This window comes from Oenanthe melanoleuca, chromosome 5 (assembly GCF_029582105.1).
Source record: "Oenanthe melanoleuca isolate GR-GAL-2019-014 chromosome 5, OMel1.0, whole genome shotgun sequence".
In the NCBI taxonomy this organism is placed as follows: Eukaryota; Metazoa; Chordata; class Aves; order Passeriformes; family Muscicapidae; genus Oenanthe; species Oenanthe melanoleuca.
The window spans coordinates 44,810,770-44,837,186 of NC_079339.1; the positions used below are offsets into that span (position 1 = coordinate 44,810,770).

Sequence of the window (26,417 nt, forward strand, 5' to 3'; positions counted from 1 at the left end):
AACAGTAATAAATTCATTTTCTGCAAAAGCTCAGCTTTTAAGACACTTATTTCATAATAGAAAAATTCTGTTTTTAAATGTTGTAAGAATGAGTTCACTTTTTCTGAAGCTCTTCAGTTCCTTCTAACCCCACTAACCTTACCAGCATCTTACCACATTAGAAAACTGCTAGGGGTACAAGCAACTTGTAATGCATTCTGATGTGTCCATCACTACCCACTGCTTGTATTAGATGTCAGTACATAGCTCAAGCTGTGCATATTGCTCTGTCAGGTTAAACACTCTGGAACATCTGGATACTGTATGCATAGTTTTCCCAATTTTATCTTTTTGAAGTAGTTTATGAGCTACTTGTGAACCCCTACCTCGAATTAGCTCTTTAGCCTCTTCAGAAACATTCTTCCAAGCCTCTCCTTCAAAGGAAAATTCCCCCTTTTTTATTTTCTTCATAATTTCCAATGCACTGGTACATGTTAAACTTCTGTCTTGAGACTGAAATGGTACCTGTCCCGATAACATCGTGTACTGTCAGAAGAACAAAAGCAGCATTAGGAAACACAGTATATTTACAGACAACTCTGTAAGGCTGTTGTTTGCATTACCAATGCTGTGCAATGAAACTTGGCCTATCATAGATTGAAGGCTATAGAAAATTTAAGCTACAGAAGACTTTCTCTAGAGCCCTTGTTGGAAAAAACATTCATCTATTCCAGGAAGCTATGAACAACATATATTTTCACCCCATGTATATCTAATGAAACTTATTTTCTGTAGATCAAAATACAGGTTGATTCCTTCTCTGAATTGAAACTGTAGAAAGATTATATGGATGCCTGTAAAATCCCCTAGCAAGCATATATCTTTTTGAGAAGATGACTGTATCATATAATTTTTCCCTTTCCAAAAACGTCAAATTTTATTTCCTACTTGGTAGAAAAAAAAAAAAATTCCTGCTCCTGGAAAAGATCTGTCTTTGGAACATATGATTTGTGCAGCAGCATTTTCACCTCCCTTGAATTCAGCATGCATCCAATTTATGCCTGAAATCATCTCAAGTCCATTGCACTTTATACATGCAATAAAATGGTAGTTCAAAACCTCAATCACTTACCAAAATGACCCCCAAACTCCACAGATCACAAGACTCATCATAACCATTGTGATTCAAGAGCTCTGGGGCAGCATAATGAAGAGTAAAACACGGAGTCTTAAGAGGCTGATTATCAGGTGGTTTTAAACGAGCAAAGCCAAAATCAATTATTTTTATTTCTGAATTATCAGTTTCATCTGTAAATAGTAAATTCTGAAAAGCAAAGAAAAACATCAATATTAGCACTGGGTAGAAAATTGGTTATAATTATTTTGCTACATCTATCATTACAGAAAATTTTCCATTATCTACAGGAAAGGTGAGCTGTGAGACACTGGGGAAAGAGAGAAGCAGAAATAACAATACTCTGGGTTGTATGAAATGTGAAGTATTTACCTGCTCCTGCATACCTGCAAGTCAGGGCTGTTCTGGGACTACTAATGAAAATGGATACTTAGCAGAGAACAGCGGAGAAAAGAATTCTGATAACACTGACAAGAAAAAACCCTAAGACAGCATGTCTGGAGATGGAAGAATTGCCTTCTTCCTCAAACAAAACCAAAGTTTCTTAAGCTTCCACTTCCTTCTGGCACATTATGAGCAACAGCTTTCTTGTGTGGGGGATTCTCACTGCTCCTGTCTTGTAGCTGAATGGTTTTTGGTGCTCAAGTGGTAACACAGTATTGCCATGAGTACAATAATGCACAAGAGTCACTGGAAAGTGAAGGATGGAGGTGAAAAGGTGCACCTTGGTATGAAGTGGTGTTAGGAAGTTCACCAATAGCTCAGAGGTTTCACTGAGAGCTGTCTGGCATGACAAAGCCAGTATGGATATGTGTTCTGGAAGAGACCTGGGACCAACAGCATTCAAGCACTGAAGGTCACGTAACAGTCCAACCACAAACCTACTCCTTACACTAAGGTAGAGACATTGGTACAGCAGTCCCTGTGAATTCCAACTTTACACATTGGAATGTGGCACTTTAGACTTGAACACAGGCCAAGTTGTCATCAGTTTGGAAAATATAAGGCAATCTGCTTATTTTTTCTCCCCTGAGTATTTGTATTTGCCAAGATATAAGAGAGAAGCTAAGTCACAGAAAAACTGTATGAGGCCAAGATTAATCATAAACTAATTCTACTCTTCCCTTCAGCTTCTGAGAGATGAACATCATTTTGCTATTGCCTTTACTGTTCAATCTATGAATGCTAGGAAAAGTCTCAGTATTAGAAATCCCACAATCTTATCTAACTTTGTAATACAAAAGGTGAATATGACTCACACAAAGTAATGAATTTTAAACTCATTAACAAGGGTAAAAAATGATTGCTAGACTGCCAGTAGATCAATAAGGAGAACCTGGGAGCATTCATTATGGATAAAAGAAAATAGCTGCTACAAAACAGTATGTTAGTATTTTTGCTTTCTGTACTGCTGATATAGCTTAATGCACATTCAGAGAAATTAGTTTCTAATTGTTGGGTAAATTGGTCTAAAGGAAGCCTAATTTCAGCAAAAATATCCATGCAACAAGGATAAATGATTAATATAGTAGCCTTTTTTCTATGGTGATGTTATATAGTCCACAAGTAAATAAAGAATAAGTAATATTGGTTTAAAAAGCCTTTCTTATGATAAAAAGTAAATCGGTTATTCTTTGCTTTCATGGAAAGAAAGGTGCAGTCCAAGTATCCAACACTGGGTTCAGGTATTCCTGTTAATAAGGCAAATAAAGCATGTTTCAGAACTCTCCCACCACCCAAATATTTATAGCTACATACATTTTAGGATACATAAACAACATTCTCTCTCACTTGTTGTGTTTTGTTATAATACCTTTAGAACCCAGTTTACAGATTAATGATGACTTCACAGAAACAGTCCTCAAATCCTCTATTGAGAGACTCCAAATATGATCACACATGCTACAAAAACTCTTCATTCCTATGAATTCTTTATTTTCTACCCAGTACTTTTCCTCTGTTTTGTAGACCAACATATGTGATCTAATTGCTACTGTTAAACAGAAGTCAGCCAGTCCATGAAATTAAAAAAGTCTCAAATCTTAGTTACATTTAACCAGCCAGACTTTTAAAAAAACAATTATTAGCAGCACATTAGATGTCAAGTTGAATATCAAAACAATCTGACTGGAGTTCTTAGAAAAGCAAGAGAATTTCCTATATATCTTTTTACAGAGAAGTGCACTAACCATATCTATATTGGGAAACTGGCATATCCCATACTAAGTTTATGTCAGAACTTAAAATAGTAACTTTCAAAACAAGCAGGAAGGAGACAAGCTGGTTAAGTCCAACTTTGTGGAGGCAATAGATTCTGCAAGCTAACCCTTCATTACTTGGACTTCCCAGACTTCTGTTCTTGAACATAATGTAGAATTGAAGATTGCCTAATTTACCAGCTGAAGCTCTGCTTTACTGTGGCTTTATATTCAAGCTGGCAGTAAGACTAAGATGATAAGAATAGAAGAGAGAAAGAGGGGCTGGTTTCATCCTTTCAATAATTACGTGTTTCCAAAGCCGTTTTCTTACCCTGATGATGTGACTCTTGGAAAAAGTTTGTCTGATGACTTTTTCAACTCACACATTAGAATTTCAAAATAGTCCCTCTTTAACAGTTTACTTGCAACAGGAGCCCAGGATTGAGATTCTTTAAAACTCATATTTTGGACTGGTTTTCAAAAACAGCTAGCAACATCTAGAAGACTTCTTTACCAGTTTAATTGGAATTACTATTAAATACCAAGTCTTTCATATCACAGAAAGTATGTTGCAAAAAGATAAAACATCAGTAGGAATGGTGTATTACTTTTTAACTCCAACTACAAAAGGAACAGCTATTTCCTGGGGGTATGATGGCTGTAACCAGCCTACAATATAACATCCTTACTGGATAAATCAATATTAATCTACACCATTTTCAGGCTTGAGAAAACATACATCCCAACTCATTGCTGGCAAAAGCACCCAATAAAACACTGGCTCCAGGAAGCAGACCAAAGCCAGTGGTCAATCTTATAATAGCAAATGATGTTGCTGCACAACAAAAATATCAGAAAAGCAGTTACTGAAAAATAGGTATTAATAAATTGTTTCTTTTGAGAAACTACTGAACTCACTGAAGTCAAATCACACAATTCCGTTAGAGCTCATTTTGTACCTGACTGGAAAATAAGCCCTACTGAGGAAATTAAGATCAAAAGAAAGGTGGAAATGTACAGGCAAAATACCCAAGGAACCTAGCTCTGCTTATGAACTGCTTCACACAATAAATACACGCCAGTGATAAATGTTCCCAAACATGCAAAGAATGTCTTTGTAGTTAACAGCAGAGATTGCTTACAGAACTAAAAATGTTTCCTAACAGTTACTTCTACCTATGAACAGAAAAATACCGAGAGAATTTGCTAAGCTAAAGTCGTAACATCTAATTAAAAACACAGAAGTAGAAGACTCTGTAACAAAGGCTGGAGAAACAGAGATACATCACATTCCAGACATCTAATAACTTATTGTCTAAACATATCTATATACAAGTCACTATACCTCAGGTTTCAGATCTCTATGGACTACTCCCACATCATGCATGTGGCTCACTGCCGAAACAAGCCTGCGCATAATGTGACTGGCTTCAGTCTCACTGAAATGTTTCTTTTTCTGAATCCGTTCAAGCAATTCTCCTCCCTTCAGCAATTCCATAACTAGGAACGTGTGAAGCTGAAACAATAAAAATATACCAGGTTAGAAATTTAACACTGCAAACCAACATTCACTCAGGTGTTAGGTGCTATTCTGACAGGTTCCCAAAGTTTGAAGAAACAGCACTGCTGCTTGTAGTAATTTGAAAGGCCAAAAAAAGCACCACATCTCAGATGGTATTTTTCCCATCAGTTTTGTTGAGACTGAAGAGTAATTACTTCCCCACGTACACCCATGTTTATTAACAAAAACACAATGCCACCAGCTAAATGGATAAATTTGTAGGGAGATGAAAAGTCTTTACTTAGGCTAACAAGCAAAGCCGGTAAAAGCTAAACTTTTGCTTCTTAAGCCTGTTCTGATATAAGGATATGTATCTATTAATATGCATAGGGAGCTAACCACTAATGTCACAAAATTCTTTAAAAGCCCCTTGAAACTTTACCTCTGAAATCAAAGATTATCTAGAATTTATGACTTTATCCCCTACAGAAATAGCAGCCAAAACTACTCTATCATTAGAATTAGAAATAGGAATCTTCCCAAAAATCAAAGAGCATTTTTTTAAATTAAAAAAGCAATGGGTTTTTAGAAGGTTGCGCTTTTCAAGGCAATCAATAAGCAGGGACTTCCTTGATTATAAGACAACATGGGCACACAGTCAACTGCAATTCAAGTGCCTTGCCATTAAACAAACAGCAGACATCTCAGAACAAGGAAGTGAAGTCAGCATTCTCAAAAAGGCAATGGATGCAGGCATGCCATGGCTTCCAACCTTTCCCTCCCCTGAATGACAGTAACAAAATAGTATTTGCAAGCAGAGAAAAAAATATTCTGAGAAGCAGTCAAAAATTGGAATTCAAAGCAATAGTCAGAAAGTGAACACTTCAGATACCACAGAACAGAAGCAGAGCTATAAGGAGAGAAAACAGTAAAACTTCTTAGAACAACCAAGGTGTCTAGTATGATATCCTCTCCTGCAAATTTTCCTTATGCCTTAGGAATATCTGACAGGGAAGATAGAAAGGATAAAGAGGCTTTTTTCACCAGAATACTTCTGGCTCACCAAGAGACTGCAACAATATTATATAATGTGGAGTCTGAACAAATTGGTTTCAGAGTAAGCTAAAAGTGGAACTTCTTTTTATTAAGACAAACTGAAGAAAGGTCAAAACAAGAAGATTTTCATCGGTTTGGTCTTCAGAATATTGTGCACAAGTAATCTGAAAGGTAAGAGCTGGGAGCTACCAGAACTAGCTAAAAATACAGTGGGCTGATTGGTTAAGAGCAGCCTATCAGTGCCAGAGCAGTATGGAGAACCCTTTTTTTAGATTTAGTATATTCATTTTACTCAAAGAAAAGTGAAGAAATGTCCTGTTCTACACATGTATACTCATACTGACCATATATGTAAAAAAAGGACTTTCTTGTCATTAAAAACTACAGTACAGACACTGTATACTCTCAGTTAATTCTTGAAGTGCTAAACATGAGCTCTCTGCTGGTCCCAGTGCAAACAGCATGAGAGGGACAGACTGAGATATGTGGAGAAGCAAGAGATCCCTTGTTCCACAGTGTAGTCTAGGTTGGAAGGGAGCTGTACAGGACATCTGGTCCAAAACCCTAGCTCAAACCAGGGCCAACCTCCAACTCAGATAAAATCATTGTTCATTACATGCTGTGGAGTTTGTATTACACAAAAGGAAAAAGACAAGGCATCTAAATAAATTGATCTTAAGAGAATTTCAAATGGAGGCTTTACTTTCACATCTGGTAATTTGGCAAGCTATTTGGTTATCTCCGTTAAGTTACAATGTGCAGGAAAATATACTAGATATATAATCTCCATATGGAGCATTTCTAAATTAATTCACAAATACTGTTGTAAGATTTATAATGACCCTGGGGGAAAGGTGATAACACATTCCAGTATCATAGATACAGAAACTGGGCCATGAACACACTGTATGATAGTAAACAAAGGAAAAATAGAACAATGAACAGAATCTGAGCCTCTAATTTTTTCACATACAGTTTTGATTTGCTAGAGTTACTGCAAGATTATTTGAATGCAGAACTTCTGCTTCATTTTCTATACTGACTAGACAAAAGCCCTAGTAAAAAAAATTGCCTCCACAGTTACAGTATGCTTAACTCCATGAAGTTTTTAGGAAAACACATGGGAATATGTTTGGTAGGTGCTGATTACAGTTTATTCAAAATACCTGGTCATGAAAAACTTCATGTAACTTCACTACATTCGGGTGTCCTTCGCAGAGTCTCAGAGCTGTTATTTCTCTCTGGGTGTTGGCTTCCATTCTGGAAAAATTGAGCAGTCATTTTGTACCAATTTTACTGAGCAAATTGCACATTCCAAGTGTTATTTATTTTTTTGCAATTCATATTTTTTACTATTGCAACCACTTGAACACAATTAAATGTATTAAAAGTAAGTGGAGAAAAACTCTCCCCCATAACCCTGCAATTTAATCCATTTAAAAAACCCACACCCAATTCAAACAATCTTTTTAATGCAACTGGAACTTCCTACAGCAAAAGCTGATGTGATATAGAATAGTTCCAATCTAAAACAAACCCTTAGTCCAGAGCAATTTGACTTCACCTCTGTTACTACCAATATTTGTTAGTTCACCTTTACCTTAGCCCAATCTTTTTCCATTCTTAATGGGGACAAGTACTTCCAAAATTATATGGAAACTATGGGCTCTACTAGAAAAAGAATATCATCATCTACATATTAAATGTGTTATACAAATGAGCCCCTAAACAGACCATCATAAAAATCTGAAATGCAAGAGATAAGAGACTATCTCCAGAGAAAAATCATTGTGTAAGTTCTCTTTCAAGTACTGAAATCTATAACCATAAAAAGTAAAATGGTGACCATCATAAAAACTACATGAATGGTGACAGAGCAGAACATTTTTTTCCACTAGTTACGTATATTGATTTATTTTTGGCAAATAATGACTGAAAATTCCTGCCACAACTCTCTCTAAGAAAGGCTAATCCTGTAATGATTTAGAGAATTGCTTTACAGGTAACAGATACAATCTCTCACCACACATGTTCTTAATTTTTGGTTGCTTTTTTTCTTCCTAATTAGGATGAAAACCACAATGAGAATTCTGTGCAAGAGAATTCCGTCTTTCTACAGGCTTCATATAATCAACAAGTAAACTAAGCTGTTCCACCTGCATCTCTGCTGCTGCAGTTTTTTAACTGAAAGCAACTTCTGGTCCTTAAGGAATTAAAAAACCTGCCTCACAGAGTCCTTCCTCCTAAACTACTATTGGAAGGAAGCAGACCTTGGAAAAAGATGAAAAAGGTTCAGTATCATAAGAATAAACCTCTGAAATTTGTACGTGGGCTTTTCTGAATATTTCCCCCCTGTAAATAGTTACCATCTTAGATTTTAAACAACCTAGTGAAAAACAAATGGGATGCTCTAAAACAGTAAATCAGGTAGGTTTGCTTCAGTGGTCATCAGACATACAGATAAACCTAAAATTCTTTGTTGGGGGCAGGTTCTGCACTATTAAAAAAGCAACACCACAGAGGAACTGTTCATCACCTTGAGTTTTCACCTCAAGTATCATGAAAAGGTTTCCCCAGGTGTAAGATTCCATTTTTAGGCATATTTGCCTGGTAAGATGACTTTGAAGCAAAGAAGTAGTAAAAAAAGTTATTATACTTTTCCTTTTAGCACGACTTAGTGGTGTGATTCCCAGAGCAATATTAATTACAGATTCTAATTCAAGTTGGGTTTCAGCCAACTGTTCAGAGTGTGGGTTTACTGCTAACTCTAAATACTGTACAAACATGCTGAGCCTGCTCACACCCTGCAATCCTAAAAAAAAATAGAAAAATTTAAGTCTCTGTATACAGATCACTTCTTACCTTCATTTAGCCTGAGCCACCAAGATGAAGGAAAAAGAGCAAAAGAACCCATGAGCAACATAATTCAGGGACATAATTTCTAAAAGTTAAGTTCCAGGGGACAAAATCAATACTGATCCGCTTATTTATCCAGAAACAAAGTACACGTTATGGTAAGATGAGATGAGAGCACTAACCTTAAGCTCTGCTGGTACCACAGAAAAAAACCTCTAAGTGTAGACACATGGCAGAGATCTCCACATTAAAATACCCAGTGTAGGTGTCTACCACACACCACTTAAGGTCTTATTATAATGACTGAGATTCCCGTGAATCCATCTTACAGGGTGAGCTAGTTCACTGTAACATACATACCTAGAGTAGGATTCAGTGGCCTAAGCATAGGAAGGAAGAGCCTGGAAGATGACATCAGCCATGAAGACATCTACAAAAAGGTAGCAGTCACAAGACTGATGGGAACCAGAGGACAGAGAAGACACCAACAGATGCTAAAATGGCACTATGTAGATGTCCATGTTTAAGTTACTGAATCCCACTTCTAGTGTAAGACAGTATTAGCAGGCTTCCATTAATTTAGCAGACCTCAGAAAATTAACTCAGACACCTACACTTCAGCTTCTATTTCTTGAACTTTTCCTATTCAAAAAGCATTTGATAAAAGACAGACACTTAAGTCTGGCGGACAGCTTCTTCTAGGGTCTGGAAAAACAGACATACAGCCAAATGTCTTGGGCAAGAGATCACTGTGAACTATCATTCTGATAACAGAATATTTCTACTCTCCTGCCAGCATTCTACAATGCACTAGGGATGTACTTACTAAAGAACTCTGCAAAATAAAGGCAAAAACCCATCTGCTACACAAAGAATCCCTTAGCTTTATTTTTCCCTGGGTAGAAACTCCCAGAGATATTAGTTCTGGAAGAGAACCAGATGGTACCCGCGTACAAAGCAAGTCAGCTGCTTCCATTGAGGTATTCTCCTCAGAACACCCAGGAAACAAGATGTAATTTACAATTCCATAGTCTAATTCCATTTTATGCACACACAAGCATACACATTTAGATCTGAGGCAACCCACACTGCAGACCATTCTTAAAAGCAGTATTCTAGGCAATCAATTGGGCTGATTAGGAAAGGGAGCTAGCATAAGCCTATATTCAGTTAAGTCTCAAGAACCTTATAACTTACTTTGTTAGGAGCAATATCAGGGGAAATAATGGTAGAATACAACTAGGAACCAGAAAAGTACTCTCCAGATTTCTTCTTGTGTCCCAACTAGAATAACATTTTATTTCAAAAGACTCTTAGAATCTTTTAATGGTCATAAGGTTACAATAGGTTTCTGTAGATTCATAGAACAGGAAATAATTTAAAAGTTATTTTTCTACTTCCAAAAATGTAGTGAACATTATTCTACTCCATGGGTGACAGTAAGCAAATAAAATATTTTTTATTGTCTTATAGAATATTTATACCTTTTGCTAATTATTTTTACTGCATACTCTTGGCTAGTTTTCTTGTGTAAGCACTTTCGACAAATGGAAAAACTTCCTTCTCCCAATGGTTTCTCTTTCAGATCCAGTTCATAATGATGATAAAATGGAGAGTCCTGTTAGGAAACTGTCTGTATTTAGTTTTGCAGAATACTTTTAGTATACACAGTCAAAGACAAAGAGTAAAATTTCAAGAGAATTTTTCATCTACATTTAAAACTCTAAAAGAGCTTTCTTTTTATTAAAATATAATATTAAATTTTATTGAATAAAATGCATAAACATTATTCTAACAATCAAAGAGTAACCTTGCATTACATTAAACAAACATAATCACTAAATAAATCATTACTACTACAACAGTAGCAGATAAAAAATATTCAGACAAACAGGATCAAAGATGGTCATACATACATCCATCCACAAAACTATGTGCTCATTTGAGGACATCACAATAGCATGTGTTCTTTTAAGGCTTCACACAATTATACGCTCTTTTAGATAAATATAACATAGACAGAATTATTATATAATTAAAGTAGCTTCAGAAATATCTGCAGTGGTTGGCTGAATAAGAACTATCATGAGTCATATTATTATTATTATTACTATACTTCAGTCTTTTGGAAAACTAGACAATCATTTTTCAGATTAAACTTCAACCACTTCTTAATAGTATCACATGTAAGATGTGATGGATCATCAGATGCTTGAATCATCTGAGAAGCCAGTACAGAAAACTGATAAATGAATGATGACTATTTTGTAATCTGTAGCCTATCTTATGATTGCTGCACTGTAAGTTACACACAGTTTTAATTTAACCAAATTAATTTAAGTCTTTATATTATTATTACCTTCATCATAGCACTTCTGGCAATAGTTGTAGTTCCAGGTCGTTCATCGCCCACATAAAACTGAAAAGGATCTACTGTAGCTGCATTGCGTTTAAACAAAATAGAAGGTGCAACGAAAGAATATCCCTATGAAATTAAAACATCAGAAAAAGGTATAGCTTCATACTGTTGCACATAAACTATCATAATACATATGGAACATCAGAAGTTTTGGAATAATTTTTTCAAGAAATCTGAATTTTTGTATCATAATAGAGAAATTGTAACTTACTCTGTTCAACATTAATAGGTATCTTCCTAGAATTAGCTATATGATCCTCCACAGTTAAAGACAAAATAATAATACAAGAATTCTAGTTAATGTTAATCTGGCTTAGCTACAATTGCTTTACAATAGCAATAAAGGCTTGTGCTTCAAACTAGTCAGCTTCCCAGGACACCTTAAAGTTAAGGCATGAAATATTTTTCATGTTGTGACGTAAGCATCAAACAATTTTAAATGAATAAACTTTTTATCAATGTGTGTGGGCAACAATGTGCCCAGTTTGAGTATCATAAAGACAACAGCTGTGACTAGGACTGCAAGGTGAATCAGGTGCTATTAAGACATGCATATCCTGGTTGCTACAGTCACTGTGAATCTAACAAGTTCCAAAATATGACACTACACTCCTGTACCATAAGGATTAAACTAATCAAAAACAGACAATAAAAAACAACAAGGCCAAAGAAAGGGAAAAGAGAAAGCAATCCAAACTGCTGTTCACCTCTGCAGCTTTGGTACCAAGTTGGCTGCACATGAGCTGTTTCTGCCCATTTGACATCCAGAGTGTGTAGTCTGAGAAGGGATTATTCTTTAATAGCATGGAGGGAACAGTAAGGAAAGCTTCATTACTCATCTGGATACATCAGTCGAGTAACTAGAGCACTTATACAAAAACAGGGAGGATCTACTTTCAGGTCTGCAGGTAGCTCCCACTTTGCAAAAGATTACTTTGACTAGTACATAACGTGGAAGTAGGTGAACTACATTACACTTGTCAAAGCTGGCAGCCCAGGCTGATGGAGTCAAGATGACAAGACTCATAAGGTATGAAGAATCAATAAAGAACAGACTGACTTTAGTCCAGCAATTAGGACATTCAGCTGGGAATGGAGAAACAAGGAATTTTATATTTACAGTAGGACTATTTCCACCTTTCTCATTTTGCAATTGTTGAACAAAAAGTCCTGGGAACTGGGACTGGAAATCACACAATTAATTCCAAAAACTTAATAGGCAGGAGGTGGGGAAAAAAAAAAAGCTATCTATACACAAGGAATTGTTCAATAATATTTTTTTTAAATTAATTTGAGTTCTTAAAATACCTGAAATATTCTTTCTGAAGTCTGAGGGGTTGCTGCAGGAGAGTATGTTGGATCCATTTCTGTAAACTCTTCTGCAAAATTACTGACATCCAATTCATCTCTGATTACTGGTTTAAATGGAGCTGGTATTTTTTTGGCGGCTAAATCCTCCCAGTTCATATTCTAAACAAAAAACAAGAAAATAATTCTGAACTAAATGAAAATTTTACAGAAGGAGATATTGGAAAGAGAGACTTGTCGAGACACACCATCCTAACTCCCTTTGCCATTTTCCGCAGGCAAATGAAAACCATTCAAATTATGCTCCACTAATTGCTTAGTTAAAGTCAAGCAGTATCATACTTATTTGTATGTAGACAGAATCCAATAAAAAATAAAATCAACATAATTAAATGTAACAGTTGAGATGTGCCAAACAATTAGTGTGATAATCTTTGCATTTCTTCCTCTATTTCAGAATAAGCAATATTTATATTTTTGTAAGCCAAAGCACACACATGTAATATCTTCAATCTTTCATTGCCAATTTCTATGCTTAATTACTGATGTCAGCTTTCAGAGCCCTGAGAGCATAAACCTCCAGATTTTTACTTAAAGGCATGACTAGAAAGAGGAAGCATAGAAATAGCAGTTACGAGAAAACTGCCCTGTTACTGTAAAGGAGTGGAACTGAAATTAAGTTAAGAACAGAAAGTGTTATATGATGACAAAATTAATCAGCCAAAACAAACATGAATTAAGAAAGTTTAACTCTGTATTTGTGTAAAATATCTGTAGTGTTCTATCCACTGTGGTTAAAATGGCATGTTTTCTTTGAAAAAATTCATTACGTATTGATGGTGCTTCTAAAGTTAACTAGAGTTAAACAATCTTCATCATGGTTTGAAAGCAAATACATTGAAATCTGAACAGAAATAAAATTTACTGAACAAGAGCAAAGATTTAATTAGGCCAAGGAAAACAGAGGAGTTTGGTGAATTTCATCAATATTCTAATTTTACTAATAATGCTAGTGGCGATCTTTAAAAAAAAAAAAAATCCTTTCAAACAAAAACCCAACAGACACCACAACACAATTTCAGTGTTTTGCATTAAACCTGGTTTAAGCAGTGTGTCTTTTGGTTTCTTCAAGTAACTGATAGATACAGACAGAATATATTAAAAACCTAGCATATCTTTCTAATACACACAAAATCATATGTACAAATACATGGATATTCTTACCAACTTCAGTACAATTTTTCATGCAACTAATGTGTCTCTAAGCTGTTCTGTTAACAGAACAACAAAATTTCCTTAGGCTTTGATTTCATAGGCACTAATGCAGAGTAAGTGAGATCTTGTGAGTTTTGTTTTTTGCTTTACCTGGAAAAAGGGATGCTGTTTGATTTCATCAGCATCGGTGGGACCACAACCTAGCCTCTTCTTGGGGTCTTTCATTAAAAGCCGCTGAATGATATCCTTAGACAGAGCACTCATTTCTTGTGGATAAGGTGGCTCACTTTTTAATATTCTCCTTTAAAACAAACAAAAAAAACAACATGGTAATTACTTAAAATGTTGAGAGTTAAAGTGTTACCATACTAATGGAAGTGTTAACATTTCCCTTAAACTTCTATTGTACCCAAAAGCAGGAGGACGACAAATATGAAAGCAACCTTTTCAGAAATAAAGGAAGGTTTAGGGAACTGCTGACTTGAAACACAACATCTGAAGAGATAAATTTAGTAACTCAATCCTTAAAAGGAGAACAATACTCATTTTGCATACTGAATTTACAATATAAAAGCAATCTCACAGCTGCTACAGATAGCTCCACAAAGAAATCAACTTGATGCCTAATAGCAGTCAAACTAAAAATAATTTCAACATTAAAAAGTATTAGAACTTAAAAGAAAAAAAAAAATCTCATATTTGGGCCATTGAAGGCTTGCCTTCACCCTCCATGTTGTGTGCAGTGCTCATGCCCTTGTCTCAAAAGAAGGCACATAACTGGAAAAGTTTTAGAAAACAGTAATAAGAGTAATCAGAAACATAGAATAAGTTTTATAGGAAGTTTTATAAAAAGGCTAGGACTATCCAGCTTACTGAAAAGGTGACTCAAGAGAGGTGGGCAGTATTTCCCTCAAAACGGTAAAGAGAAAGTGAACAGAGACCTCGCTACTTTTTCAATACAAGAACTAGAAACCATCATTTTGTGCCTTGGAAGCCTAAGAAAAACCACATTTCAATACCTATCCTTTTTATCTGTAGCTACCACAGTTTATATAAACAGCTAAGCAAGTTTTCTCCCAGTTACTCCAAATCTAAGTGCCGAAGCTAAGGACTCTAAAGGAAAAAATGCATGAACTGATTTAAAATAGACACAAAAAACCTTTTAGCATACAGAATCACAGAAGAGTTGAGGTGGAATGGATCTCTGGAGGTCACCTGGCCCAACTTCCCCTGCTCAAACAACTACCTAGAGCCAGGTGTTCACCACCATGTCCAGAAACCCTTTGAATATCTCCAAGAAGAGAGACCCCACCACCTCCTTTGGGCAGCCTGCACTCAGTCACACTCACAGTAAAGAGGTGCTTCCTTTTCTGCTCAGAGGGAACCTCCTGTGTTTCAACTTGCGGCTACTATTGCTGGTCCTGTCACCAAACACCACTGAAAGAGCCTGGTTCCCCCTTCATTGTACACTCTATTCAGGCATTTATGAACATTGATGAGATGCCCCTGAGCCTTCCCTTCTCCAGCTGGAAGAGTGTCAACTTTCTCTGTCTTTTCTCATATTGTCATCATCCCTTTGCTGGACTCTCTCCACATATCACTCTCGTGCACTGGAGAGACCCATTAGTGGAACCAGTACTCCAGACGTGGCCTTACCAGTGCTGAGTGGAAAGGATCACATCCCTCACCCTGATGATACTTTGTGTAATGCAGCCCAGGATGCCATTTGCTGCCTTTGCCACAAGGCCACATTGCTGGCTTATGTACAGCTTGGTGTCTACACAGCCTGCTGCATACTCTCACTGTAGTAACTTGACAGTAGAACTTACAGTGCCTCCACTAAACACAAACTGAAAGATTTTAAAGCCATGAGAGACTGAGACTAAAATAATGAATTTGTGGCAATACTAAGATCTCAACTATTATATGCTTCTGCCAGAGCTTAAGTTGATCACTGCAGAACATGACTAAATTGTTTAGTTACTGCATGACATATCCTTAGAGTTAGTTATCCCATGAGAAAAATCTTTATCTTGAAATCCCTAGCTTCTTGGATTAATCCAAAAATAGATGCAGTTTGCTTCCCAGATAATCCCGTTCTGGCAGTGTGGCAGGACAAAACCAAGTTCAAAATATGCATATCCCAGGGGTAGCTTCTACAGACATAGTATCCAATATCAAGCAAACAAAAAGACAAAGCAAGCTAACCTCTTGGTTTAAGTAATGCTGAAGAGTTAGGAAAATAAAGTCTGAGTTTTAAGATGGTGTAGATGTCCAGTATTGTTTTTAATATTATGTGTATCTGTCAGTAAGGGTCCAAATCACCGCCTTTCTGCTAGCAGAAGAACCATAGAACTTCTCTTCAACTTCTGGACACATTTCACTTTACAGAAGAGGCGAAAGCACAATATTACCAAATGGTTTTTTAATTAGGGATGTTAATATCAAATTTAAACAGCACTAAACATAAGTATTCTTACACTGCCAGAGTGGTGGAGAAGTAAAGATTCAGTCTCTTCTGAAATCACCCAGCTTCCGAAAGCAGGTAACGGAGTAAGAAAACCCTCCTGTTCTAGAAACAGAAGACAGGACACCTTGATAGAAAAATTACTTTATTTACAACTGGGCCAATGAAATCGACAATGTTTTCATAGCTTAAAAATCACTGCAGTTAGAGAAGTCTGAAGAAGCTTCTTTATCAACCTTTCTGATAAAAGAATAAGAAAGGTATGTAACAAAGATCCTGGAAAACAAGTTCTCTTCGGGCTCTTGGAAAGGAGAAAAACCCCTCCAATCAGTATTTTTTGAAATTGATTTCTAAAGCAATGAGATTGAAAATCTGGGATGTCCTTCGAAATGAAAAGGAAAATTTTAGAGCAAGTTCTTTTCCACACACTCTAGGAACCTCCTGAACTGTTTCCTCTCTGCTGTACTGTATTTCCAGCAGACACAGTGAGAAATATCTTCCATCTCTTGATCCTCCTAGAACTCACTGCAGAAAAGGCAGCATTTTGCCATGTTCTATTACAAGGAGATTCATGTAAGTTGCCAGTGGCTTTTATTAAAAAATACTTTTGAGGTTGACTGATACTAGAAAACACTGGTGATGTTCTGGATTGGTTCACAGAACCATATTACAGAGGAAGACCACAGCTACCTTCTTTCGAAGTTCCAGGAATTACAAAGAATTATCATGGAATTGAAGTATGTGAAGCTGGAATTACATTAACTAGGATGGAAATCAAGTTGCCAGAAAAGACCAACCAGATTGGATCAACATGTGAGAGAGCAGAAATTTGTGAAGCAGCTTGATCAAGTGAAGACAGTCTTATTTCACTAGTTCAGCTGTACTGAAGGTTGCTCAAGGCTCTAACAGTAGCCCATACAGTTCAGAGGAAGGAAGCTGCATGTATCAAAATCCTTTTTGGGATGTGTGTGCTTCTGTAAAGAAACTATGGCCTTTAGCATTAACAACCCTTTCCTTTTCTCAATTACCACCATCCTTCTGTACATTTCATGTTTATGAGGTTGTCCACATTGTTCATGGCAGTGATCCAGTAACAGCAACAGATACAAGCAGGAAGAATTAAGTATCCCAAGTAGCAACTGAGAAAGCTGAAGGAATACTCTGCTGTATTTATTCTTTTTCCTGGCCTGGCATAAGCCCTCTCAGCTGGGACAAGCAGAGATTATCCTGCTGATGAGAAAACTCTGGCTGTACTGAACACTCAGAGAAACCACACCTTGCAAATCCCTTTCCCTGGCCTCGGAGAAGCTGCAGCAGCAATCCTTTGGCAACTCTTCCGAGGTAATCTGGACAGTTTGTTTAACTCTGAAACAAGAGTAAAAGGGACCTGTGAGACAGGAGTTAGTCAGGATGAGTGGGGAGTGGAGGGACCACTCAGTCTTGGCCCCATATCTCAGAAAAGCCAAGTCAGCAAGAGAAAGCACACCAGCCCCACCTGCTTCACCTGCTGTGAAGTATAGAGTCAGGTTTGCCCAAACTGCTGTTTGAATCTTCTCATTGTTTTTTGTGTTTTTTCCCCTGAGAGAGGAGCCACTAACTTCTCCCTGCCATGTGGCAAACCGGTGGTTTTTTTTTTCCTTTCCCTGGCATTCTGGGATTTTGTCCCAAGGCAGGGCTGAGAGGGGGTAAGGTCTGACACTTTAATCTCTAGCATTTATCTACCTTCTTCCCATGCCTTGAGGGCATTCAGTTTACTAATTAATAGTTGGAATAGGCTTTTTCGCTTTCATCCACTAGTATTCATTTCCTATTGGTGGAAAGGGATTGTTGGAACCCTTTTTAGGGGAGACAACTCATTCCAGAGTGTTTTGTCCTGCCCTTGTCTCTAAACTGAGATATTGTGTTACAAGCATCATCAAAAAGATACATATCCATCTGGATGTACAAGGAATAAGAGAAAGCAACCCCAAGCTGTAACCCTGTTAAAGGGTAAATGGATAAGATTTCCAAAGCAGAGTTTTTACCCTCTTATTTAAGAATGACCCCATCATCTCAGAACTAGTCATACTCAACTCTCTAGTTCTTTTGTTCCAATTTGGAGCAGTTAGATGCAGATGTGTATCCCTGGCTCTAGGCAAGTCAGCAACTTTGCTATAATACCTAAAAGTTTCTTTAAACTTTCTGTTTTACTGAATGGTTGAATGAATCTCTAGGCAAGACTCACTGACGCACTCTGACATGCATCTAAACATAAAAATGCTGCATGTTATAGAGAGGCAGCCAAAAGCTATGGAACAGAATACCTAGAAGAAATCATGCAAATTAGAAGTTGGATATAATGACTGTTTCACCTTTTTAAAGATCCAAAGAGTCACTGATTAAAGAAGGCAATCAATAAAGAAGGGTATCCCAGTAAACAGCTGTCATGCGTCTTCCCAACAGCTCTCTGAAACCAAGGTTTCTTTGAGGATCATAGATGAAATATCTCCATGGCATCTAACAGATTATCAAATTTCAGCTGTCCTCCATGAAGTTTAAATAGTCTAACCAGCTATGTCAAATAAAGACCACGGGCTGCTACTGGTGTTAGTGTGCTAATATGGCATCATATGCTTCTACAGATTATTTTATAGATGTATATATACATTAAAAAGAAAAAATTTTTAATTATTCATAACACTAAAGCTAGTAAGATTTTCTAAACTGCTGCACAGTTGCAAACTAGTACAAAACCTTCCTGCTAATTTTAAATCCTATACATGACAGAGCCCTCAAAAGTCAGCCCTATAGAATGCATTTGTTCATCTTTCAATTCGTCTTTACAAACTAATCATAGTCAAAGTGAAAATACTGGGTGTGTAGTCAATCCCAGCTCTTGACTACGCTTTTGCAGGATGGCTCTTATCCCTGCCTCTGCAGCAATATAAATTCAGAATTCTCAAAAATTAAAGGAAGATTTAGGAACAAGAGAAAAGAAAGGGGAGAGGGCACACTAGAAAAGGAGAGATATTGGTGGAATGGTTATGTGATTTTTTTTATTTAATCAAGTTTAATAACCCGTAACACAAAGCATATGAATGAGACAACTTCGGAGACAGAGATAAAAGGCAAAGTTTGAACTTACTTAACTTGCATTTTCCATGAAAAGTCCACAGTGTTGCCAAAAAGATGATGATAAAAGAACAACACAATTTCTCATCAGAAAGAAAAAAAAAATACAAACTACACACTGTTTCTGACATAAGAATTGAACTCCCCTTGGATAGATATTTCAGAACAAAGTTTCATGTTAAAATTTAACACCAGACAGCCGTTGTGCCACATGAGGGAGTAAAATTATCTAAAAATATCTAAGATTACTTCCTACCAAGGTAAAATAAAAGAAGGACCTGGATCCATTTAGAAGACTACTTTTTTTCCCTAAACTCAGAAAAACACCACCATGCTTTCAACAGCTTGTGAGCAAGTAAAAAACTGAATTCTCTAAGTCTACTGCAATTGGCATATTTAAGCATATTTAGGTCAACCAATGTAATTCCTGGCTACAACAACCTTCCTAACAAGAAAGACTTTTGCAGCAACTCATATGTCTGTGCCAGTGATTCCATTATCAGTGGCAACCGGCACTATTTGGTGTCTGTTTGCCTGCTCTACGCTACCCTCAGGGAAAGAAAGCTCCAAACACACTCCTGTTACCCCCCAAAGGCAGCAATCACCATTCCCCAGAAGGTTCCACACAACTCAGTGCAGCAGCCAAGGCAGCAGCAATGTTCTCATATGTTCTAAAAAGGAACATATGCATATGTGCAGACACATAACACTGAAGTAATCCAACAAAGAAATCGCTATCAGTAGAAAGGATTTAGAAACCACTGGGTCTTATGAGCATAGGAGTAACATAAGACAGATGAAATCTAGTCTGAAATGCAGCAATATAGCTGGGAATAAGAAGATTTCATCTATATACCTGGGAAGAACAACTATAAACCAGAGGGTCATCAGCTGAAAGTGACAGAAAAGGAATCAAATCTATCAGACCAGCACTGGCATCAACAAGAGGAGCCCAAGAAAAAGGAAGTAGCATTTTTTTGTTCAGATGGTAAATTATTCCTTCCTTTAACCAAGATCTTCTTGAAACATCAACAAGAATAAACTGTCCATATGTAAGAACAAACAACAGAAGCTAAGTTAAGAAAAGGCTTTTTCAGGAAACAGGAAGACTGGGGAACATCTTCAATATAGGAAATTATAAAAATTTAACTTCTAAATTTATCAAAATAAAAACAAATACTATAGGACTGTCTGGACAATAACTGTCCAGCATAAATACCCACCAGAACAAAATCAGACTGAACAGCAACACAGCAAAATTGCCACAACTAAAGAAAGTTATGAGCTGTGAGAGGACCCATGTTAAACAATCTTGCAGTTACTCAAATTATCAGAAATATTAACTTAAAAAGCACAGAAGGGCTTATCAAAAGAAAGTCAAGTCCTGTAGAATACATAATTTAAAAGTTTCCCAGTTTTGGGGAAACTATATCTATGAAATTAGTTCAAGGTTCTCTCTCTAAAAAAAAAAAAAAAAATTTTCTTCCTTCAGAGTCCCATCTAGTAAATCCTGGGAATCAAAATTACCAAATTTAGCCATGGAATAAGCAACCAGTCAACCAAACTTCTAACCTTAAACAGGGCAGAAAGAGCTAATTCAAGTTTTAACTGCAATATAACGACCAAGTGGGTGAAGTCCTGAATGAAATTTTCTTTCATTAATGGACTCCTCTCTCCCCTGTATTTTTTTTTACTGACCGTCCAAGTTTCCTGCTGTGGTAGAGAAATAAAAACCAATAAACAGTCTTTAATCTCCCAACAAATTGCCTAAATTTATAAGTAAAATAAATTATGTAAATAATTGAGGTATGTTCTATCATCCATTACAACCTTAAATATCAAGTGATTCCAGGTGAGAGTCAGAACCAGTACAATACCTTCCAACAGAAGCAAGACTATTCTTAGTTTGGGGACTGGACTTACAAGCTCCTTTTGACATCAGTTAGTAATTTGAGCAATTTAAGACCTCAACTTCCTGCTCCAAAAGAAATCTAGTAAAAGAAAATTTTTATTTTGGGGAGATTTCAGTAATGTGTTTTGGAAGCTTATTGCTTTGTCTTTTAAAAATGCTCCAGCTTTTACACAGGTACTGAAAACAAATCTGTAAAGCATGGAGATTACTGAATGAAACAAACAGTTTATATGTAAAAGATAAGAATGGTATAGTTTATTTCATTTCTGTAAGTATCATATTCATTTCTTCTCAGATATGCAAGTGGGGCTAGAAAAGATCCTCGTTTCATGCTATATACACTAATAAAATAAACATTACTTGTAACAAAAAGGTAGGAGTAGGGTACATTCTGATACTTAAAATCTCCAGTCTGCCAGAACAACCTAGCAAGAGCTGATAAAAAAGTATCTCTAGCTAAAGATATCTCCAAGTGTATTAAGATTTGGAATGTGATAATTCTATTTACATACACTTTGAAATTTTATTTGAGTTCCTTTTCAACAGTGAACATGCAACAGGGCTAAGTATCTACAAGGCTGCGGCTCCACTAGTTTAAACAAAATACATCTTTTGTAGCCAGTTCTTTAGCTAGTAAAACTTTCCAATGTCATTCTACGGAACAGAACTGGAGCACATACAATGTTACCATGGCAGCACATTCTTTCTAAATTTTAAACTAACGAACTCTCACAAAACATATATTATGGCATAAGGATCATCTGTTAGCAAGCACATATACTTCACTGCTTTGAATCTTACCTAGAAATCTCTGCTTGGGAATTCTTCTCTCCATCAACTGTAAATGGTGATGCTCCAGTTAATAATTCATACATAAGAACACCAACACTCCACCAATCAACAGCCTAGAGAACAACAGTAATTATGTATGTTATGATACGCTGAAGTAAAATTATCAATGAAATATCAATGAAACATAAACAACTGTGGTATTGACAGAAGGTATTTTCTGTGATAAATTCATTTTATATTGAAATCTCTCCACTTAGCTTCTTCAACTGATTTCTCAAGCTGAACTCTTTCCACTGACCACTAAAGTTCCTTTTGCTTTCCAGAGAGAATTAATTTTGATTTTTACCACTATGATGTGATATGAATTCTAACACATACTCAAAATAATAGAGGAACCTAAGGCTTCCTAAGAAGTAGCAGAACCTTTTATGAGCCTGAGAATGAAATCAAGGAATGTTCAAAAAACCACAATTTAAGATCACTGCCCACAGTTAATCCAGGGTCCTGAAAATGCTATGAAATCATAGAATGGTTTGGATTGGAAGGGACCATAAATACAACTTATTCCAATCTCCTGCCATGGACAAGGACACCTTCCACTAGATCAGGTGGCTCAGAGCCCCATTCAACCTGGCCTTGAACATTTCCAAGTACAGAGCATTCACAACTTCTCTGGGCAACCTGTTCCAGTACCTCATCAGCCTCACAGTAAAGAATTTCATCCTAACACCTAATCTAAATCTCTCCTCATTTAGTTTAAAGCCATTCTCCCTTGTCCTGCCACTACATGCCCTTCTGAAAAGTCTCTGTCCATTTTCTTGTAGGTTCTCTTCAAGTACTGGAAAGCCTTTTCCAGGCTGAACTCAATTCTCTCAGCCTTGGCTCACAGGAGAGGTGCTCCATCCCTCTGATCACCTTGGAGCCTCCTCCTCTGGACTTGCTCCAACAGGTCCATGTCCTTCCTGTGCTGAGGACCCTAGGGCTGGATGCACAAGTCCAGGTGGGGTCTCACCAGGGCAGAGTGGAGGGGTAGAATCCCCTCCCTTGCCCTCCTGCCCATACTGCAGCCTGCACATGTTTGGCTTTCTGGGCTGGTAGTGCCCATGGCTGGGTCATGTCCAGCCTCCCACCCACCTGCACCCCCAAATCCTTCTCGCAGGGCTACTCTGATCTGCTGGTCCCACAGTTTGTGTTGATACTGTGGGTTGCCCTGACCCAGGTGCAGCACCGTGCACTTGGTCATGTTAAAACTCGTGAGATCTGCATGCCCACTTCTTGAGTTTATCCAGGTCCCTTTGGAGGGCATCCCATGCTTCAGTTTTTGGTGGTTGTTGTTAATAATAATAACATCAACAACTTCTTAATGTTTAAATACTTGGACCACTATTTGTCTATTTAAGTTCCTGAAATTTTTCACTTAGGTAGTACATGCTTTTGTCAGATATTCTGAACCTCACAGATTTTCAAGGACCCTGCTTAAAATCACAGTTCCTTCCTGTTATTTGATGTATGACATTTCTAACCCTGAACACAATTTCTGCCAGTTCAGGTTTCACCTGCTTGCTGCTTCACTCAGGCAAAGCTTTCAGAAAAATCCTGTCTCCAACACCCTGCTGCTGCAATGGATCATGGGTAAAACAGTGGTTTTGTTTGTTAAAGAACTGTAGTAAGGATCTAGCACAAGCCTTATTACTCCCACTTTGACAGTTTACTGCACTCTGGTTCCTGTTACTTCCTCTGCTATCCATTTTGCATGGACAGCTCCACATGGTACAGGAACTGTTCAGTTATGGTCATCCAGTGCCATCACTGCATCTCAGCAGCCTTAGAGAGATGGACCATGGTATCACATGGAATATTTGGCTTTCAATATACTAATCATATTATTCATATCTCTCACACCTCATAACTTACAAAATACTTCTTTCTTTCAAAAGGGAGGATGCTACTATGAATAATAAAGGAAGCAGTTTGGTCCTTTCAACAAAATTAATTACAGGTGCTTGAACTTCTCAGGTTTACCCCCATGAAATCTGCAAATCAGTGAAACTTCTGCTTTACTTATGTTGGCAATATTAATACAATACAGGAAGACAACTAAGGAAATCACGACAATTTGGCGACATATTTTATTTGAGATTTTGCTTCAAAATACACAGAATCTGATGTCTCATATTCAGCCAAGAGTATCTAGAAGAACTACCTGGTGAAGTCCCCGTACTGTTACTAATTATCTTTGTAAATTTATAGTTCTCAGAGAAAAATCCCAAAGAATTTCTTCTTGGCATGTGTTTTTTCTAAAGAAAAGGAGGATCTGCAGAATCAAAAATCAAACTTAAAAAAAAACAACAAAAAAAAAAAACTTAAATACTAGAGCAAGTCCTTAAGAGAAACACTGCAATCATCTAGAAGAGATTACAGATGATAAACATTGATTAATGAGTGCACAGTATACTAAAGCAATCTCATTTTCTCATTTTGTAAGGTCCTTGAGTTGCTAGATAGGCAGTAAGCATAAAATACACTAAAAATCTTCTTAAATGACCTTATATGACATTGCCAATGTAAGGTAGTGAGCGTGTGGTGTAAACAACTAACATCAGATACATAACTGCAAAATCACCCCTACTGATCAGCTAACAGTCACTATCAAACTGAAGTTACTCCTTCTAGAATACTGTATGACTCTGAACAACTCTGCTGGAAGTATTAGAGGGACCCAAAGATAACAGAACAGAGATTGCTCTTTAAGTCAGCGACAAGACTGAATTTTAAGCTTTGAGAAGCCATAATCATAATTCAAGGTGACAGAAATTGGAGAGATGCTCTGGAGGTGGCATGACTAAACTGAGAATGTGCAGGAAAGAGCTTCAATTCCTAAGTTTTTAAAATTCCATTTTTAACAGCAATTGGGCAAACAGCACAGTAGAAAAAGATGAAAAGGTTATGGTGGAATTCAAAGTAGGTGTGAGACAATGACTAAGTGAAGAAAAAGCACACTCTATTTCATGTGTAGCAGAAGAATCAGGAAGGCCATTCTGCTCTACTTCAAACTGCCAGATCCCAGCTGTACCCACTACAGTGCTCCCTAACTGAAACTAAACTCAAACCAAAAGAGACACAGAATGCATAGATAATGAAAAGAAACAACTTTCTCAGGCAAAAGTCAGACTTTTCCAGTTCTTAGACAGGTTGCTATAAAAGGAACTACAATCAACTACATTCCATGACCCACAAGAGAAAGACAACTCAACTCAGTCTACAGTAAAAAAACCACAGAAATTAAATATTCTCCAAAACTTCCCAGTATAGTAAGCAATCAGAATAAATTATCTAGGAATAACATATAATTATTTTGGAGAGTGGGGTTTTTTGTTCATTTCAAAAATCATCTGTTAATTATTGTTGCATTAATATTTTCTATCAATTACTGACACTTTATTACGTAACGAAACTTGAGTCACAAGCTAAACACTTTTACAATATGAGAACACTTATAACATTAATAACCTATCCCATGCCTCAATAAAGATAACCAATTTCCCTGATGTCCAGTTTAAAATGTATATCAGTATTAGCCACAAACCATTTTCCATTCTGAACTAGTTTTTTATGCAAAGGTAAATAAGTGTCAACTGAGTTTATTGTCCCACAGCATATTTAGAACAAATTTTGAAAAGAACACAAATAAGCCTCAATACCTTTATAAATACGTCTTTTACTTCAGATCAGAAGAGGAAAATACATCAACATACAACTAAAGACACAGGAAACTATCTTAGGACAACCTTAACACATACTTAAATAAGAAAACGTCACATTTTACAAAAACCCTTGAAGCTGAGCAATATGTTGACTGAAGAACTAGTTTATTTTCAGTAATAAACTTAGAACATACCTTATCATGTCCTGCATCTCCCCCTCTCACAATATCTGGAGCCATGTATTCTATTGTTCCACAGAAGGAATATGCTCTCTCATTCTAGGAGAAAAAAAAAAAAAAGTTACATCAAACAATTATATTACACAAATAATATGGGATAGATATGGCTAACAGTTCCGAGATGCTGGCAGCAATTCTTCTCCAAATAGCTCAGAACTGCTAGCTAAATAATATTCCACCATATGTAGAGATGTATTGCATAATGTTACAGAATATTTAGTCTTCTACAAAAAAATAAAATGTCACAAGTTTGTGTTGCAGTCTAAGATGAGCACACAAAAATTAATCTACTAACATTTTAAAAAACTATCCCGTAAGTCTAAATGATCTATACATTTCAGAACTTCGCAAGATTCCCCAACTAACACAGATACACTTTCTGAAGGCTGCAATTCCAATACTCTAGATAACAAATAAAACTTTTCATTAAAAAGGCAATTACTTGTAAGATGTACAATTTGTAAATTGGATACAAGATCCTTTGAGTTCCCCACATTTAGGAATTTATTATGACCTCTAGAAAAG

At 36.7% G+C, this 26,417-nt stretch overlaps 1 protein-coding gene across 4 annotated transcripts in view; it reads right to left on the bottom strand.

The window, feature by feature from the left end:
• Window positions 1–26,417, bottom strand: part of RPS6KA5 (ribosomal protein S6 kinase A5) — a 73,566-nt gene that overhangs the window by 9,505 nt on the left and 37,644 nt on the right. For 3 of the 4 annotated variants that reach the window (XM_056493502.1, XM_056493505.1, XM_056493504.1), the window contains 10 exons: window positions 25,848–25,931; window positions 21,959–22,062; window positions 13,818–13,968; window positions 12,453–12,614; window positions 11,085–11,210; window positions 10,210–10,343; window positions 7,036–7,129; window positions 4,658–4,828; window positions 1,112–1,303; window positions 366–525 (listed from right to left, as the gene is read on the bottom strand). In XM_056493502.1, coding sequence (XP_056349477.1) covers window positions 366–525; window positions 1,112–1,303; window positions 4,658–4,828; window positions 7,036–7,129; window positions 10,210–10,343; window positions 11,085–11,210; window positions 12,453–12,614; window positions 13,818–13,968; window positions 21,959–22,062; window positions 25,848–25,931 — 1,378 coding nt within the window. The remainder of the gene's footprint in view (window positions 1–365; window positions 526–1,111; window positions 1,304–4,657; window positions 4,829–7,035; window positions 7,130–10,209; window positions 10,344–11,084; window positions 11,211–12,452; window positions 12,615–13,817; window positions 13,969–21,958; window positions 22,063–25,847; window positions 25,932–26,417) is intronic. The other variant, XM_056493503.1, reaches the window with a different exon arrangement.